The sequence below is a fragment of the Mobula birostris genome, chromosome 9, assembly GCF_030028105.1.
Source record: "Mobula birostris isolate sMobBir1 chromosome 9, sMobBir1.hap1, whole genome shotgun sequence".
NCBI lineage: Eukaryota > Metazoa > Chordata > Chondrichthyes > Myliobatiformes > Myliobatidae > Mobula > Mobula birostris.
In genome coordinates, this window is record NC_092378.1 from 130,473,269 (window position 1) to 130,492,620 (window position 19,352).

General features: G+C 40.8%; 2 protein-coding genes across 5 annotated transcripts in view; one reads left to right on the plus strand and one right to left on the minus strand.

Annotated features, from left to right (window-relative positions):
- abcc1 (ATP binding cassette subfamily C member 1 (ABCC1 blood group)) overlaps positions 1–1,830 on the minus strand; it is a 112,703-nt gene extending 110,873 nt beyond the window's left edge. For 2 of the 3 annotated variants that reach the window (XM_072268813.1, XM_072268812.1), the window contains exon 1: positions 1,611–1,830. In XM_072268813.1, coding sequence (XP_072124914.1) covers positions 1,611–1,652 — 42 coding nt within the window. In that variant the 5' untranslated portion in view covers positions 1,653–1,830. The remainder of the gene's footprint in view (positions 1–1,610) is intronic. The other variant, XM_072268815.1, reaches the window with a different exon arrangement.
- Positions 1,831–1,917: 87 nt separating this feature from the next.
- Positions 1,918–19,352, plus strand: part of cep20 (centrosomal protein 20) — a 40,137-nt gene continuing 22,702 nt past the window's right edge. Inside the window, exon 1 of one of the 2 annotated variants that reach the window (XM_072268816.1) lies at positions 1,918–2,182. In XM_072268816.1, coding sequence (XP_072124917.1) covers positions 2,059–2,182 — 124 coding nt within the window. In that variant the 5' untranslated portion in view covers positions 1,918–2,058. Of the gene's footprint in view, positions 2,183–11,115; positions 11,300–19,352 lie in introns of those variants that run through there. The other variant, XM_072268820.1, reaches the window with a different exon arrangement.

The window sequence follows — 19,352 nt, forward strand, 5'->3', positions numbered from 1 at the left end:
CAGTGGAGCCCAAGTCATTGGGTATACTTAATGCAGAGATTGATAGGCTCGATTAGTAAGGGCATCAAAGGTTATGGGGAAACGGCAGGGGAATGGGGTTGAGGGAAATAAACCAGCCATGCTGAAATGACAGAGCAGACTCGATGGGCCAAATGGCATAATTCTGTCCGTGTTTTGCGGTCTCATATTTTTGTATATGTGCATTCATTTTTAGGGATCTGTAGCTTAACATAGAACATAAAATACAGGAGAGGAACAGGTATGAGCATGATTCCAACTTAAACTGCTTATTTGCTTACACAAGGTTAACATCCTACTATTCCCTCCCCATTCTAAATGTTTTATTAAAATAGCACCATCATCTATTGCCAATTTCCTTGATTGTTCACATTTCCTGTTCTTCCTCTCTGTTAAAAGAAAATGCTGCTGTGATTTTCCACATTCCAAAAGCAAATGATATTCCAATCCATTTTCCGTGGAAGTGCCCAGTCCTCTGAACCTCTGAAATTTCCTGTCATTTCCATAACTTACATTAAAGGATACTATCAATAAAATGGGGTCTTACCATATTATTATATATGGGGAAAAGCTGAAGAACTCTGCCTACATGGTGAGGTCCTTATTCAATTTGAATTAAGTCCTTCTACTTCTATCATTTCAACCAGAGCAGGTAACCTCTTACAAAGGTCTGAATCTTGATGCAGGATTTTGACCAAACATGTCAATTCCTCTTTCCCATAGATACTACTTGACCTGATAAGTTATTGGCAGCAGGTTGTTTGTTGCTCCAGATTCCAACATCTATAGTCATTGCGTCTTTAAGCTCTTAATCACTTCCTTGATTCCTTCTCTATTCGCACCCCTCTTCAAATCACACTCCATTTTCAGTGTTACATTTATACTGTACTTTCATTAAAACACTACTTTCCTTTTCACAACCGTCTAGTTTCTGACCTTCTGATTCTATACTTTGACACCTTCCACACTGCTTTAGACTCAGATATTCAGGCTTGAAGATTTACAACTGGGCGACTGATTTAGGTCTTTCATTACCTCAATTTAAAACGAATAAGGAAAGGTTTTGCTGAGTACTGTTTTAACAAAGATGCTGAGTACCGTATTTTGAAATCCCTGCTTCCATTCTCCATCAGCAGACGTTTTGTAATTTCCCTCCCCTACAAGGAGTTCACCCAAATGACTAGGCATTCCCCCACGGACACCATCGAGTAAGCAACTCACGGATGTATCTTCACAGCGTACCATTACAGCATTTTCATTGAACCGGGTTCGTGCTAATTACCAGCAGTTTTCAGGAAATGGGTCGTATTTCGTTCCCTTACATCAGACAAACACCAGTTTAAATGAGTCGGCAAGTGGTGTCCACCGGGCCCTCCTGGCTCGAGTTCAGGGGCCCAGGGATGGCGGCAGCCTCCGCAGCTGGTCCCACAGCTGACAAGTGAGCCGAGGCCGAGCCGACGACAAAGCCTGAGGATGGAAACGGCGTGCAAGAAAAGGGCGCCGCTAGTCACTTCGGCAACCGTCTCGAGGGTATTAACCGACCGTTACAGAATAAAGGAATAGTAATGATGGAAAACAGAAAGGAGCCTCACCCAAAAGACATCCCCGTGACCCTTGCTGCAGAAAGCCTCCATGCTTCCTCACACAACGCCTCTGCCTTCCTATTAAAAGAAATGCACGTAGAGCACCACCCGTCATAAACTCTGCAGTGTCGCCAAGCCGCCACAACGCAGGAGTTAACCTCTCCCGCAGAAGGCAGAAATCGAATCCTCAACCTGGCAGTGGCAAGGTGGAGCGATGATCTAATAATACTCCGCACTAATAAAATAACGCTACAATGACGCTCGATAAATATTTGCGCATGCACGCAAGTATATTATAATAACCTTCCGAGACCTTGTCACAGGAAGTATAAGACTTTAATAATAACGTGTTAATTTAATAACGTAGTTATTAAACCATGCAACATATTTTCTCTAGCAGGAAAAAGCCAATAACAGTAACTTAAGTAACTTCTTAGGCAGTCTCTCAGGGCCCAGGATGGTTTGTTTCCTTTTCAGTTCTGTAGGTCCTGTGGTGACTGATGAAGCCAAGGTGGGACCTAGAGACTCTGCCTGCAGGAAAGACGAGAAGTGCTTGATAGAATGCGTGAGTGGTTTTGGAGGTATAGTAATGCATTCCCTGCTTCATTTTTGTTGAGTATCCATGTGCCTCCAAATGAAAGACTCAAGGTTCTCAGTGTCATGCCAAATGCCCATTTTTAAATGCTATGGCCCGGGATTCAGGTTAATAGAGAGTTATATTTTTTTCATGAATCAAGAACATCATGAATAGTTTCATTTCTGACTTGGAGATCTCTTGACTTCTTAGAATATAAACAATCCACCTACTTTGCAAGGCTTCTATTTGGGCAAACAAGCAATGTGGTCATTGGAGATAACTAATTGCAATACAGAATTGATAGAGGTTCTGATGGCGATGGATTTGGAAGATTTTGCAGCGATTTCAATGCTGAGTATCTTTCCTGTGCTAGGTAAGTTATAGAGGGCCTTGTATGTTACAGACTGAAAAGCAAAAAGCTCTAGATTATGGAACTTTGAGCCCAAAGTAATCTCTAGAAGGAATATCTTGTTTCCAATCATGCAATTTGAGCCCAAATTAATCTCTAGAAAGAATATCTTGTTTATTCAGCCTGAAATGCTGAATTCAACCATTTCAGATAACCAGCCTTTCCAGCCTGTGGCAGAACTGGTGAGCTTGTATGATAGGTTGTCCAATTATAATATTAAATAGCTGAGTGTTTCCAGTACAGTATTTTTTTCATGCTTCCAACAGTGTTGTGTATTTCACAGTCGCAATTTGTTTCTTTTAATGTTTAGAATGTGTCGATAATCATGGAAGTCAAGTGAAGCAAGTCACTTAGACTGAGTGATTGAGTTTTTTTGAAATTTGAACCTTGAACCAAAGGTCACTCATTTCAGGATGGACTCTCTCTGTCTGAGCAGATCACAGGTTAGGTGGTCTTGGGAGGCACCAAGAACCCTAGCTAGAAGAAGACAGATGCATCTCAAATGGGCTAGTTACTGAAAACAATTTGAGGGGAAAAAAGAGAGACTGAGAATTTGCAAAGTTGCATTTCAACATGTAGAAGCTATATTTCACAGACCACAGGAAATGTAGCTTAAAAGGTGAAAAGCCTTCATGTTGTAACATGCTGAAATGAAGTAAATCACATTAGCAGGCAAATTTGGGGGGGTTGCAAATTCAGGTGGGTTTTTTTGGGAAATGTTGAAGTAGCTATCAGCTGAGCAATGGGAACCCAAAAATTTTCAGGAAAACATTTCAAACAAAGTTGCTAAAAGCAAGTGGCTGCTTCAGATCAGAACGTGAAAATGAGGTATCAGCAATTTGGTGAAGAAGAAGGAACTGCTTAGAGTTATTTCAGACTGCAGTACTAGGAAAGGTGTGGTCACAATGTTGCTTAAGAATTTGCTGTTTAAGACAGAGTTGGCTAATCCCCCATGGTATCTTCAAGAATTGTATAAACATAAATAGTTCCTGGTTCTTGAGTAGGTGTACCTACTTCTTGAGGTGTTGTATCTACTGAATTTGAGAATAAAGTGGTTGTGATATCATTATCAAAATAGGGCCAACATGTAGTCATGATAGGATGTTCCATATTTATTCATGTTGTCGACAGTATGTTCACTCTGAAGGATAATAACATTGCAAGATCTGAAGATACTTATTGGAATTAAGATAGCATTCTGTGGTGCCTCCGATTCTTTTCCCAAATATTGCTGCACATACATCAGAACTTGCTATCTTAATTTTGTGTGTGATGGGCTAAGTATTTTTGATCTGAAGTTCCTTAATCAGCACTGATTAGATGTGTGGTAGATAACCAGGAATGATAGCATTCCTATAGACTACTCTCACTCTCAATCCAATGAACTCCAGAAAAAAAAGCAACAGGAAAACAGAGGACCAAAAAGAAGTTAACTCCGCAAACCCAGGCTGCAAAGGAGGTTAATAATAAAGGCTGATGTAAACAAGAGAAAGGTACAAGATAACATAAGGTCAATTAAAACAATGACTATGAATGCTATCATTCCAGATATCTACCACACATCTAATCAGTGCTGATTAAGGAACTTCAGATCAAAAATACTTAGCCCATCACACACAAAATTAAAGCCTAATAATTTCATTCAATAGCTGGCAACAGAATTTGAAGCAACATATGGATTCTGTGACTTTGCAGGACACTGTAGCCCTACTCTGGTCAGAGTGAAGTCAGACTTACAGATCACAAACAGAAAAACAGTAGATGAATTTGCAGCAAAGGTAGAAAGGAAAAAAGGAGAGATGCATGGTTTATGAACAGGTAGGTATAGATGTTTTAAACACTTCTACTTAATCATCTCATTATCTACATTGACCTGACAAGACAAAACTTGTGGAAGTATCTAGTGCTTTCCTGGCATATGTGACAAATAAACTTTTCCCAGGCTTCCAGCTGGGTGCAAGCATCGATTATAACTGACGTTTCAATGACAAAGGTAAAATTTGTTCATATATTTGCATTTGCTCTTGATTGGCAATATCCTTTTCTATCCTCGCTTATGCCTGGCCATCCTCCCTATACCAGTGAGTACAATATTGAATTTAATACACTGGAGGTAGTTCTTTTGTTTTTATAGAGAATTGCCTTTAGTCATTGGGATTTATGTTCTGTATCTTGAGATTAAAATTGAATTGCTATTGTTAATGGTTAATAAATATTGTACCTTCATAGGTTTTTCTGCCATAGGATTCCAATGCCATCATTGGCAAATAGGGAAGTAGCACAAGAAATAGTGGATGCATTAGTGATAATTGTTCAAAACTTTAGATTCTGGACTAGTTCCTGAGGATTGGAGGGTGGCTAATGTAACCCTGCTTTTTAAAAAAGGAGGGAGAGAGAAACTGGGGAATTATAGACCGGTAAGCCTGACATCGGTGGTGGGGAAAATGCTAGAGTCAGTTATCAAAGATGTCATAACAGCACATTTGGAAAGCGGTGAAATCATCAGACGAAGTCAGCATGGATTTGTGAAAGGAAAATCATGTCTGACGAATCTCATAGAATTTTTTGAGGATGTAACTTGTAGTGTGGATAGGGGAGAACCAGCAGATGTGGTATATTTGGATTTTCAAAAGGCTTTTGACAAGGTCCCACACAGGAGGTTAGTGTGCAAACTTAAAGCACACGGTATTGGGGGTATGGTATTGATGTGGATAGAGAATTGGTTGGCAGACAGGAAGCAAAGAGTGGGAATAAACGGGACCTTTTCAGAATGGCAGGCAGTGACTAGTGAGGTACTGCAAGGCTCAGTGCTGGGACCCCAGTTGTTTACAATATATATTAATGACGTAGACGAGAGAATTAAATGCAGCATCTCCAAGTATGCAGATGACACAAAGCTGGGCGACAGTGTTAGCTGTGAGGAGGATGCTAAGAGGATACAGGGTGACTTGGATAGGTTAGTTGAGTGGGCAAATTCATGGCAGATGAAATTTAATGTGGATAAATGTGAGGTTATCCACTTTGGTGGCAAGAACAGGAAAACAGATTATTATCTGAATGGTGGCTGATTAGGAAAAGGGAAGGTGCAATGAGACCTGGGTGTCATTGTACACCAGTTATTGAAAGTGGGCATGCAGGTACAACAGGCAGTGAAAAAGGCAAATGGTATGCTGGCATTCATAGCAAGAGGATTCGAGTACAGGAGCAGGGAGGTACTACTGCAGTTGTACAAGGCCTTAGTGAGACCACACCTAGAGTATTGTGTGCAGTTTTGGTCCCCTAATCTGAGGAAAGACATTCTTGCCATAGAGGAAGTACAAAGAAGGTTCGCCAGATTGATTTCTGGGATGGCAGGGCTTTCATATGATGAAAGACTGGATCGGCTAGGCTTATACTCTCTGGAATTTAGAAGATTGAGGGGGGATCTTATTGAAACGTATAAAATTCTAAAGGGATTGGACAGGCTAGATGTAGGAAGATTGTTCCCGATGTTGGGGAAGTCCAGAACGAGGGGTCACAGTTTGAGGATAAAGGGGAAGCCTTTAAGGACCGAGATGAGGAAAAACTTCTTCACACAGAAAGTGGTGAATCTGTGGAATTCTCTGCCACAGGGAACAGTTGAGGCCAGTACATTGGCTATATTTAAGAGGGAGTTAGATTTGGCCCTTGTGACTAAAGGGATCAGGGGGTATGGAGAGAAGGCAAGTACAGGGTGCTGAGTTGGATGATCAGCCATGATCGTACTGAATGGCGGTGCAGGCTCGAAGGGCCGAATGGCCTACTCCTACACCTATTTTCTATGTTCCTATGTTTCTAAGAGGTATCGCAAGTCTAAGACGGGCCTGGGTAGCAGGATAGATTGTCCATTTTTTTTTACAGTTCAGTACTAGAGTTGTACATCTGTGAAATACTGCAACTTAAAACTCCACATGGTGTTCAAGTAATTTATACATAAGATACAACAGAAAATTTGGTTGACATTGTAGCACTTTTACTAACTCTTAAAATGGCTGTAAATTTGCAAAATGCCATGTTTGCCATACAAAACAAAACATATTTGGTATGATAAAAATATCTGGTATGTTTACAGCAAATATAATCAAACCTAGCTGTTGCATTTTTCCATAATATTTTAATTACTATCCACATGTTTGGGCACAGTCAATATTTAAGTAATTCCAGTATCAGAAGAATCATATATATAACAGATCAAATTGCCCACCAGTTTTTTTTCCTAAATAAGTCCTCAAGATATAGGAGAAGAATAAGGCCATTCAGCCCATCGACCCTGCTTCACCATTGCATCATGGCTGATCCCAGATCCCATTCAACCCCATATCTCCTGGCCTTCTCACCATATTCCTTGATGCCCTGACCAATCAGGAAACTATCAACTTCTGCTTTAAATATACCCACGGACTTGGCTACACCAGTTTGTGGCAAAGCATCCACAGATTCACTACTTTCTGGCTTAAAAAAAATCCTCCTTACCTCTGTTCTAAAATGTCACCCCTCAAATTTGAGGCTGTGTCCTCAAGTTTTGGATACCCCCACCAGAGGAAACATCCTCTCCACATCCACCCTATCTAGTCCCTTCAACATTTGGTAGATTTCAATGAGATTCCCCCCCCCCCTGCATTCCTCTAAATTCCAGTGAGTACAGGCCCAAAGCTGCCAAATGCTCCTCAAATGTTGACCCCTTCATTCCCAGAATCATCCTCATGAACCTCTTCTGGACTCTCTCCAATGACAACACATCCTTTCTGAGATATGTGGCCCAAAACTGTTGATAATATTCCAAGTGTGGCTTGACTAGTGTCTTAAAAAGCCTCAGCATTATCTCCTTACTTTTATATTTTATTCCCCTTGAAATGAATGACAACATTGCATTTGCCTTCTTTGCCACAGACTCAACCTGCAAATTAACCTTCTAGGAATCTTGCACAAGGACTGTTAAGTACTTCTGCACCTCTGATATTTGAACCTTCTCCTCATTTAGGAATTGTCTGCACGATTGCTCTTTTTACCAGAATGCTTTATCATACATTTTCCAACACTGTATTCCATCTGCCACTTTTTGGTCCATTCTTCCAATTTGTCCAAATCCTACTGTAATCGCATTGCTTCATCTGCACTACCCACCCTTCCACCTATCTTTGCATCTTCCACAAACTTTGCCACAAAGCCATCAATTCCATCATCCAAAAACAATATGACAAACAATATGAAATGTAGTGGTCCCAGTACCGACCCCTGAGGAACACCACTGGTCACTGGCAGCCAACCTGTAAAGGCCCCCCATTATTCCCTCTCACTGTCTCCTGCCTGTCAGCCATTCCTCTATCCATGCTAGTATCTTTCCTGTAACGCAGCCTAATAGGTGGCACCTTATCAAATGCTTTCTGAAAATCCATGTAAATGACATCCACTGGCTCTGCTTTGTTCACGCTGCTTGTTACTTCCATGAAGAACACTAACAGATTTGTCAGGCAAGTTTTCCTTTACAAAATCCATGCTGACTTTGACTTAATTTATCATTAGTTTCTAAGTACCCCGAAACCTCATCCTTAATAATAGACTCCAACACTTTCCCAACCACTGAGGTTAGGCTAACTAGCCTATAATTTCCTTTCTTTGGCTTGCCCCCCTTCTTAAAGAATGGAGTGACATTTGCAATCTTCCAGTCCTCTGGGACCATGCCAGGATCAAGTGATTCTTGAAAGATCATGACCAATGCATTCGTTATCTCTTCAGCAGCTTCTCTCAGGACTCTGGGACGTAGTCCATCTAGTCTAGGTGTCTTATCCACCTTAAGACCTTTGAGTTTGCCTAGCACTTTTCCCTTTGTAATAGCAGTGGCACTCACTCCTGCTCCCTGACACTCATGGACCTCTGGCACACTGCTGGTGTCTTCCACAGTGAAGACTGATGCAAAGTAGCATTAAGTTCAACTGCCATTTCTTTGTCACCCATTACTACTTCACCAGCGTCATTTTCCAGTGGTCCAATTTCAACTCTCATCTCCCTTTTATTCTTTATATAATTGAAAAAAATTAGTATTCTACTTTATCTTATTGGCTAGGCTACCCTCATATTTCATCTTTTCCCTTCTTATAGCTTTTATAGTTACCTTTTGTTGGATTTTAAAAGCTTCTCAATCATCCAACTTCCCACTCACTTTTGCTGCCTCATATGCCCTTGCCTTGACTTTTATGTAGTCCTTTAATTTCCCTTGTCAGTCATGGTTGCCTACCCCTGCCATTTGAGAACTACTTCTGTAGGACATATCTATCCTGCACCTTGTGAGCTATTCCCAGAAACTTCAGCTATCTCTTCTCTGCTGTCATCCCTGCTAGTATCCTCCTCCTGTCCACCTGGGCAAGCTCCTCTCTCAAGCCACTAATTCCCTTTATTCCATTGTGATACTGAGACATGTGACTTGTGCTTCTTCCTCTCAAATTGCAGCATGAATTTAATCGTATTATGATCACTGCCTCTTAAGAGTTCCTTTACATTGCTCCCTAATAAGGTCTGGGTTATTACACAACACCCAATCTAAGATAACCTCTCCCTGAGTAGGCTCAAGCACAAGCTGCTCTAAAAAGCCATCTCACTGGCATTCAGCAAGTCCCCTCTCTTGTGATCCAATACCAACCTAATTTTCCCAATCCCCTTGCATATTGAAGTCACCCTTTACAATTGTGTCATTACCCCTAATACATGCCTTTTCCTGCTCCCTTTGCAATCTCAACCCACATCTTGACTACTGTTTGGAGGCTTATATATGATTCCCATAATGGCTTTTTTACCCTTGCAGTTTCTTGACTCCACCCACAAAGGTTCAACATTCTCTGACCCTCTGTTACCTCTTTCTAAAGATGTATTTTCATCTCTTACCAAACCACTGCCTATGCCTTCTTGCCTGTCATTTCAATATAAAATATATCCTTTGATGTTAAGCTCCCAACGATGGTCTTCCTTCAGGCATGACTCAGTGATGCCTACAACATTATACTGACCAATCTGTAATTACGCCATGAGTTCATCCACCTTATTCCAAATGCTACACGTATTTAAATACAACACCTTCAGTCCTGCATTCTTCACCCTTTTGAATTCTGCCTCTGTGGTCCAATTTAACTCTGTCTGTATTTGTACCCAATCATTGGCTTGTCCTTCCTTATGTTCATGTTACATCCATCATCTACTTGCAAACCTGCTGGCTCATCCTCAGCTCTATTGTCTTGGTTCCCATCCCCCTGCTATATTAGTTTAAACCATTCCCAACAGTTCTTGTAAACCTGCCTGCAAGAATATTGGTCTCCCTCAGATTCAAGTGCAACCCGTCCCTTTTGTACAGGTCACACCTGCCCCCAGAAGAGATCCCAATTATCTGGAATAGCTGAGGAACTTCCACCATGTTGTTACAAGAATCAAATTACAGGGTAGCAGACACCAACAGAATCAACAAACTCATTCGTAAGGCCAGTGATGTTGTGGGAATAGAACTGGACTCTCTCACGGTGGTGTCTGAAAAGAGGATGCTGTCCAAGTTGCATGCCATCTTGGACAATGTCTCCCATCCACTACATAATGTACTGGTTGGACACAGGAGTACATTCAGCCAGAGACTCATTCCACCGAGATGCAGCACAGAGCATCATAGGAAGTCATTCCTGCCTGTGGCCATCAAACTTTACAACTCTTCCCTTGGAGGGTCAGACACCCTGAGCCAATAGGCTGGTCCTGGGCTTATTTCCTGGCATAATTTACATATTACTATTTAACTATTTATGGTTTTATTACTATTTGTTATTTATGGTGCAACTGTAACGAAAACTAATTTCCCCTGGGATCAGTAAAGTATGACTATGACTACTATGTAAGCGTTGTTGGATATTTAAATACAAGGGTAGAGCAACTATTTAAAAAGTTGACATTGTGAAATTGTTAGACTGAAAATTTGAGTGAACTGATTTTATTTTGCCATTATGTTGTATTTATGCATAATGCAATGTAAGTATCCAACAGAATGCCACCTTTGTGGAAAAATATGAGGTCATCTATTTTAGTAGTGAGTAAAAGAGTATTTTTAAAGGATGAGAGATTGAAAGGTGTTGAGAATGTTATGGTTGTCCTTGCACACAATTTATTTTAAAAAAAACATACAGGTGCAGCAGTTAGGAAGGAAAATAGTTTGTTGGTTTTTAAAACAGATAATTGATAATAGATTTAGGCTAAGTGGTGAAACAGTTGAAGAAGATTTGAATGTGACTTTTTCACCCTGAGTGATGAGTAGCAGGAATGCACTGTGGGATAAATAGGTTGAAACTGGGTTACTGGCAGAGCTTAAAAAGTGTCTAGATGAGCATGTGAAATGTCAAAGCATAGAAGATTAAGGGCCTTGTGTTGGAATGTGGGATTAATATAGACAATGTCCCTGGTTGGCATGGACATTGTGGGCTAGATGGCCTGTTTACATATCCTATGACTCAATATGAATAAAGACACCTTTCTGAAATTATATTCAACAGTAATCTGGTTTAAGATGGCGATGGTGAAGCACAGTGATGACTTGCTGGCAGTAAACAATACTACTAACTTCTGAATTAATCACAAATAAAAGAAATTCTGGATGCTGGAAATCCAAAGCAACACACTTGCTGGAGAAACACAGCAGCTCGGGCAGCATCTATGGAGATAAACAAACAGGTAACATTTTTCGGGTTGAGACCCTTCTTCAGGACACTCTCTGATAAACGATCACTGTAATTATCAGTCTGTAACTTCCCTTTCTCTTGAAGACCAAGGTTCCCTGCAAATTTTATCTTTACAGTTTATTCTCACATGCGCATACAAGCCTTGTGGTCTCAAAATTTTGCTTTTGGATTCTCTCACTTACCAAGTACACCCTTGCCAGAAAACAGCCTATCCCAATCCACATTTGCCACATCCTTTCTGATACCATCAAAACTGGCCTTTCACCAATTTAGAATCTGAGCTTGCAGACCAGACCTATCTTTTTGCATCATTACTTTGAAATTAATGGCATTATGATCACTAAATGCAAAGTGTTCCCCTGCACAAGGTTCTGTCACTTGCCCTGTCCCATTCCCTAATAGCAGATCAAGTATTGCAAACTTTTAATCCATCCCGTTATGTCGCGTCTAGAACAACAAAACCCCCGAATATTGAGCTGTCAGTCCTGCACCTCCTGCAACCTAGTATCACTAATGGCTACAACATCGTAATTCCATGTGTTGATCGATGCTCCGAGTTTATCTGCCTTTCCTATGATACTTCTTGCATTGAAATATACACAGCTCAGAACATTAGTCGCAGCATGCTGAACATTTTGATTCATGACTTTGTCTGAGGCCTTACCAACATCTGTCTCCACAACCTCTCCACTAACTGTTCTGGCACTCTGGTTTCCATCCCCACTGCAACTCTAGTTTAAATGCCACCCCCGCCCCCAGACTGAACAAGCAAACCTTTGCACTAGGGTAATAGTCCCCTTCCAGTTCAGGTGCAAACCATCCCTTCAGTACAGGTTCTATCTTGCCTGGAAGAGAGCCCAATGATCCAAAAATATGATGCCCTCCCTCCTACACCAACTCCTTTGCCACATGTTATACTGTATTATCTTCCTATTTCTGGCCTCACTAGCTCGTGACACAGGTAGCAATCATGAGCTCACAGCCCTGCCCTTTAACTTGGTACCTAACTCCTGAACTCACTTTGCAGAACATCGTCACTCTTCCTACCTATATCATTGGTACCTATATGGACCAGAACCTCTGGCTGCTCATGCTCCATTTAAGAATACTAAGGACTTGATCCAAGATGTCCCAGACCTTGGCACCTGGGAAGCAACATACCATCCTGGAATCTCATTCTCATCCACAGAAAGTCCTTTCTGTTTTCCAACTATGGAATCCACAGCTCACCTCTTCACCTCCTTCTCTTCTGAGTGACAGAGCAAGGCTTTCCTCTGCCAGGTCATTCCCTCCCTACCCCCCAGCAGTACCCAAAGTGATATACGTACCTGTTGTTGAGGGAGATGGTCACAGGGGTACTCTGTACTGGCTGTTTATCCTCTTTCCCCTTTCTGACTTTCACCTGGTTTCCTGTGTCCTGCACTTTTAGTGTAACTTCCCCTCAACAAAAGCCACTCCAACAATGCCCACTCCGCTTTACTCTGCCTTATTTTTAATTTGTTCTTGGTAATCAATCCTGGATGTTGATTGGCCGCTGCTCAGAACACCGAACTGCCATGCTCTCGGTGAGTTACATTTTCTCACGCTTCCAATCTCTGATTGGCCGCTGCTCAGAAAAAATGTGATGAAAAGAAATTTCCTCACTCAGTTCTGGAATTCTGTCTCAGAGATGACAAAATTGAGGCTATGTGGCTCCAGGTTTGGGGGTTAAACCACTAAAATTGATCAAAGGATGGGCAGCATTTTTTAGGTGGTAACTTGATTTTTCATTTACTCCAAAGTAAATATGCCCTTAAAATAAGTTGTTAACATAAGTACAATCATAGGGAAGTTGTTTCAGCCTAAGGTGACAGGTTTCTAGTTGACTCTATTCCAGTTATATTGACCAGACTATGTATTTTTTCAAAGTACTAACAAATTATCTGAATGCAAATAATTTAATGACCAGGGATATTTACTGGCGGCCTTAAATACACTTAGTGACCACTTTATTTGGTCACTCCTGTACCTAATAAAGTGGCCACTGAGTATATGTTCATGGTCTTTTGTTGCTGTAGCCTGTCAGGTTCAAGATTCGACATGTGTGTTCAGTGATGTTCTTTAAATAGTCACTGTTGTAATGCGTGGTAGTTTGAGCTACTGACTCCTTCCTGCCAGCTTGAACCAATCTGGCCATTCTCCTCTGACCTCTCTCATTAACAAAGTGTTTTCACCACAGAACTGCAGCTCACTGAATTATTTTTTTTTTGTTTTTCACACCATTTTCTATAAACTTTAGAGACTGTTGTGAATGAAAATCCCCAGAGATCAGTAGTTTTTCAGATATTCAAACCACTGTTTCTGGCACCAACAGTCATTCCACGGTCAAAGCCACTTGGTTCACATTTCAGCCCCATTCTGTTGGTTGGTCTCAACATCAAATGAACCTCTTGACCATGTCCACATGTTCTTAGGCATTGAGTTGCTGCCACATGATTGGCTGATTAGATATATACATTAACGAACAGGGATACAGGTGTGCCACTGTGTCCATCTCAAATGTAAATAAGCATTACCTTTAGTTGAAAGATGGGAGCATCAATGATTGTTAAAGTACTAGCTTCAAAAGTATTTGATTCTTAGTCTTCCATTTACAATGTTGTCAAATCAACCTTAGAATATTATTCTGAAGTACCTCATTAAATTTCATCAAAAACAATCCAAAGATAGTGATTCATTCAATTGTATTCGGGGAACTTGGTAGCTTTTGTAAGGGTAGAAGCGCATACCTTTAGTGCAAAGGGCAGAACATGCACATGTTTATCCCTAAACTCAAAAGTATATAGTATTGAAGGGAACTGAACTGTATCCCCAGCTGTCCAATTCCTCTTTGCCTCCATACATTTTGCCCTTGAATTTGTTTGCGAGGAAAAAGAAAAAAAGAAAAGTTTTGCATTTGCAAAACAGCTTCACGATCTCCGTATATACAAAATAATAGCTAAAATTAAAAACTACAATTTATCACACAGCAATGCTTAGAAACAGCAATAAGCTAGTAATGTGGGTTGAGGGGAAGCTATTTTTTGATGATATACCTTAAATTTTCTTGAAAACCTAGACAGGAGTTTGATTTATCAGCTCATCAGAGAGAAAGTATCTACAACGGACAGTACTCCCAGTGTATAACTTTGGTGTCATTTTTAGATTCTATGCTTAAGTCTCTGGAATGGAATTGGAAGACTTAATCTGCAGGTTCAAAATGTGTGAGTGCTAAAATTCAAACAAGACTTACACTCTTAAGCATCTGGAAATAGAAAATTATAAGATAAACTCAAATATTTCATGAAATACAAAGGCATAATATTTAAAGTAACACAAATTATATTGCAAAGGAAATTTATTTTTCCTTTCTTACAATCTGATAACATTGGATAACTATAGTTGAGTTAATTAGCAACACTTCCAAATCTGGAAAGTGCATGAACAGAAAATTCTCACAAGATTGGCTATGATAATTATAAAGAAATATTTTAGAAGATATTTAGAATGTTATTATTGTCTTCTCACTCTATATATTTGTATTGACAATACTATTTTAGGAATTTAATTCTGAACTTTTCTTTGGAATCAGCAATGGTCAATGTATGAATGAATAATCCATCTTTCATCTTATGAATCCAGCTATGAAACATAAGTTATTATTAATCATTTGGATAATAGATGGACAGAGAATATCCAAGTTCCACCTTTCCAAACCTGTCTTTAGTTCCTGCTAAGTTATAACTTTACATTTCTAACACAGAAATCTCATGATTTAGACATCCCAAAGGAGAATTATATTTTGCTAATGAATAAACTATTTACCTTTTAGATAATAACTATCGTGTTGTCAGGTTATTCCAAATCACTTGAAAGCCAATGAAGTCTTTGCAAAGATTAATCTAGGTCATGGTGTTCCCAAAGTGAAATTTCTGGCTGGGGAAAACTTTGCAGACAAACAATGAGGCAGCAGTTTTCATCATATCCAAAAAGCGTAGATCTGAATGGTCTGACAACTCAGTGCAACTGCTATTAGTCTCCAGCAGTGGTGGCCCACACTCACAACATCTGTCATGATGCAGGCTTTAGTCCCACACTGTTTGTCTCAATCTGTCCAACTCCATCCCTCATAGGAAGACACTCTACAGGGAGAATGGAATTGGAAAGATTTGTTGCTATATTTGCATAGAGATTTCTAGCACCACAGCAGCAAGAGTTTGTGAGGTTCTCAGTGCAGCAGTTTATACATCTTACTGTAAATAGTGCTAAAATGGCCCCTTTTATGATCCCATTATCGCTCTCCTATGTGTCAACAAGGTACTATTATATTATTGTTCTACATTTTCGCAGGGACTTTTATTTAAAATAATGTCAATGAAAATATCATCAATATCAGAATGTCTTATCTGCAAGCCAGAACTTCATCTTCCAAAGTATTCAGGACATGATGGACAAGAGAAAATCTGCAGATGCTGGAAGTCCAAGCAACACACGCAAAATGCTGGAGGAACTCAGCAGGACAGGCAGCATCCGTGGGGGAAAAAAAACACAACCGATGTTTCGGGCCGAAACCCTTCAGGCTTGCTGAGTTCCTCCACAATTTTCTGTGTGTTGTCAGGACATGATGAAACTTCTTAAAAGGGGTTTAAGAATAGTTATAACTTAACATCTAAACTGTTAATGTAAAAGATTTGTACCAGCATGATGAAGTCTTTCGATAATTTCCTCTTGAATGTAACGATATACAGTATCAGCAGTTCAACATATAACCTGTATATCAATCCTAAACAAAAATGTTTCTTTTATATTTAAAGATGTATAAAACAAAACAGACGCTTCGGCCCACCATGTTCTTAGAGCGTGGATCAATACATGGACCTGTGACGTTGTGGCCATTACAGAGACTTGGATGTCTCAGGTGCAGGAATGGCTGCTGAGTGTGCCAGGTTTAAGATGTTTCGAAATGGTCAGAGAGGGAGGCAAAAGAGGTGGGGGCATGGCATTGCTAATCAGGGATAGTGTCATGGCTGCAGAAAAGGAGGAAGTCATGGAGGGATGCCTACTGAGTCAGTGTGGGTGGAAGTCGGAAACAAGAAAGGGGAAATAACTCTACTGCATGTTTTTTTTATAGACATCCCAATAGTAACAAGGGATATCAAGGAACGGGTAGGGAAGCAGATTCCAGAACAGTGGAATAATAAAAGGGTAGTTGTGATGGAAGATTTTAACTTTCCTAATATTGATTAGCATCTCCTTAGCGCAAGAGGTTTAGATGAGGTGGAGTTTGTTAGGTGTGTTCAGGAAGGTTTCCCGACGCAATATGTAGATAGATAAGAGGAGAGGCTTTACTTGATCTGGTATTAGGAAATGAACCTGGTCAGGTCTCAGATCTCTCGGTGGGAGAGCATTTTGAAGGTAGTGACCACAACGCTATCTCCTTCACCATAGTGCTGGAGAGGGATACGTGCAGACAATTTGGGAAAACATTCATTTGGAGTAGAAGGAAATATGATACTATTGGGCAGGAACTTGGGAGCAGATGTTCTCAGGGAAATGCACGGCAGAAATGTGGCAAGTGTTCAGGGAACATTTGCATGGAGCTCTGCATAGGTATGTTCCATTGAGGCAGGAAAAGTAGAGTTAAAGAACCATGGTGTACAAGGTATGTAGAAAATCTAGTTACGAAGAAAAGCTTACGAAAGGTTCAAGAAACTAGATACTGTTAGAGCTCTAGAAAATTACAAGGTTGCTTGGAAGGAGCTTAAGAATGGAATTAGGAGAGCCAGAAGGGGCCATGAGAAGGCCTTGGTGAACAGTATTAAGGAAAACCCCAAGGCATTCCATAAGTAAGTGAAAAGCAAGAGGATGAGCCGTGTGAGAATAGAACCAACCAGGTACGATAGTGGAAACGTGCATGGAGTCGGAGGAGGTAGCGGAGGTGTTTAATGAATACTTTGCTTCAGTATTCACCAGGGAAAAAGACCTTGGCAATTGTGGGGATGGTTTACAGCGGACTGAAATGCTTGAGCATACAGACATTAAGAAAATGGATGTGCTGGAGCTTTTGAAAAGTATTAAGTTATATAAGTCTCCGGGAACGAATGAGGTATACCCCAGGCTACTGTGGGAAGTGAGGGAGGGGACTGCTGAGCCTCTTGCGATGATCTTTGCGTCATCAATAGGGACGGGAGAAGTACCAGAGGATTGGAGGGTTGCAAAAGTTGTTCCCTTGTTCAAGAAGAGAAGTAGATATAACCCAGGAAATTATAGACCAGTGACTCTGACTTCAGTGGTGGGCAAGTTTTTGGAAAAGATAAGACCATAAGACAAAGGAGCAGAAGTCAGCCATTCGGCCCATTGAGTCTGCTCCGCCATTTTATCATGAGCTGATCCATTCTCCCATTTAGTCCCACTCCCCCACCTTCTCACCATAACCTTTGATGCCCTAAAGATCCTTAGAGGCAAGATTTATGAGCATTTGGAGAGACGTAATCTGATCAGGGATAGTCAGCATGAATTTGTCAAGGGCAGTTCGTGCTTTACGAGCCTCATTGAATTCTTTGAGGATGTAACAAAACATTGATGAAGGTAGAGCAGTAGATATAGTGTATATGGATTTCAGCGAGGCTTTTGATAAAGTACCCCATGCAAGGATAGTCTGGAGGGTTGTCAGAGGTTACAGCGGGACATCAATAGGATGTAGAACTGGGCTGAGAAGTAGCAGATGGACTTCAACCCAGATAAGTGTGAAGTAGTTTGTTTTGGTAGGTCCAATCTGAAGACAATATAATATAAATGGTAAGACTGTTGGCAGTGTGGAGGATCTGAGAGATCTTGGGGTCTGTGTCGATAGAACCATCAAAGATGCTGTGCAGGTCAACAGTGTTGTTAAGAAGGCATATGGTGTGTTGGCCTTCGTCAACCATGGGACTGAGTTCAAGAGCTGTGAGGTAATGTTACGACTATATAAGACCTTGGTCAGACCCCACTTGGAGCACTGTGTTCAGTTCTGGTCACCTCTCTACAGGAAGTATGTGGATACTATAGAGAGAGTGCAGAGGGGATTTACAAGGATATTGCCTGGATTGGAGCGGGTACCTTATGAGAATAGGTTGAGTGTACTTGGCCTTTTCTCCTTGGACCGATGAAGAATGAGAGGTGACCTGATAGGGGTGTATAAGATGATGAGGGGCATTGATCGTGTGGATAGCCAGAGGCTTTTTCCCAGGGCTGAAGTGGCTAACAGAAGGAGGCATAGTTTTAAGGTGCTTGGAAAATGGGTATCAAGGGGATGTCTGGGGTAAGTTTTTCACACAGAGAGTGGTGGGTGTGTGGAACGCACTGCTGGCGGCGGTGGTGGAAGCGAATACAATAGGGCCTTTTAAGAGCCTCAGATAGGTACATGGAGCTTAGAAAAATACAGGGCTATGTGCTGGGGAAATTCTAGGCAGTCTCTAGAGTAGGTTACGTGGTCAGCATCCAAGGGCCTGTAATGTGCTGTAAACTTCTATGTTTTGTGTTCTATAGAACATCAAGTACACATCTATACCAACCACATTTACCAGCACTTTGTCTGTAATCTTCTATGTCATGGTGATTTTTAAATGCTTGTCAAGTAACTTGTGTGAGTATAAACCTCCATTGCCCTCTCAAACAGGATATTCCAACCACCCTCTGAGTGGAGGAAGTTCTTCCTGAGATCTCCTCTAATTCAAAGCTTATGATTAAGAAAAGATTATGTCACAATATCACTAAGCCATAAAACAAAGAATCAAGCAAAACACATTTGTATTTTCATTTGCAACTGGTATCCCTGAAAGTGGCAACGCAAGTAGATGGGATTTTAAAGACAGAATAAGGCACACTTGGCTTCGTGGGTCAGGGTATTGATATACAACAGGGGTTCCCAACCTTTTCTATGTCATGGAGCCCTGCCATTAACCAAGGGGTCTGTGGACCCCACATTGGGAACCCCTGTTATAAAACCTGTGCAATCATATTGCAGCTGCACAAAACTTTGATTTGGC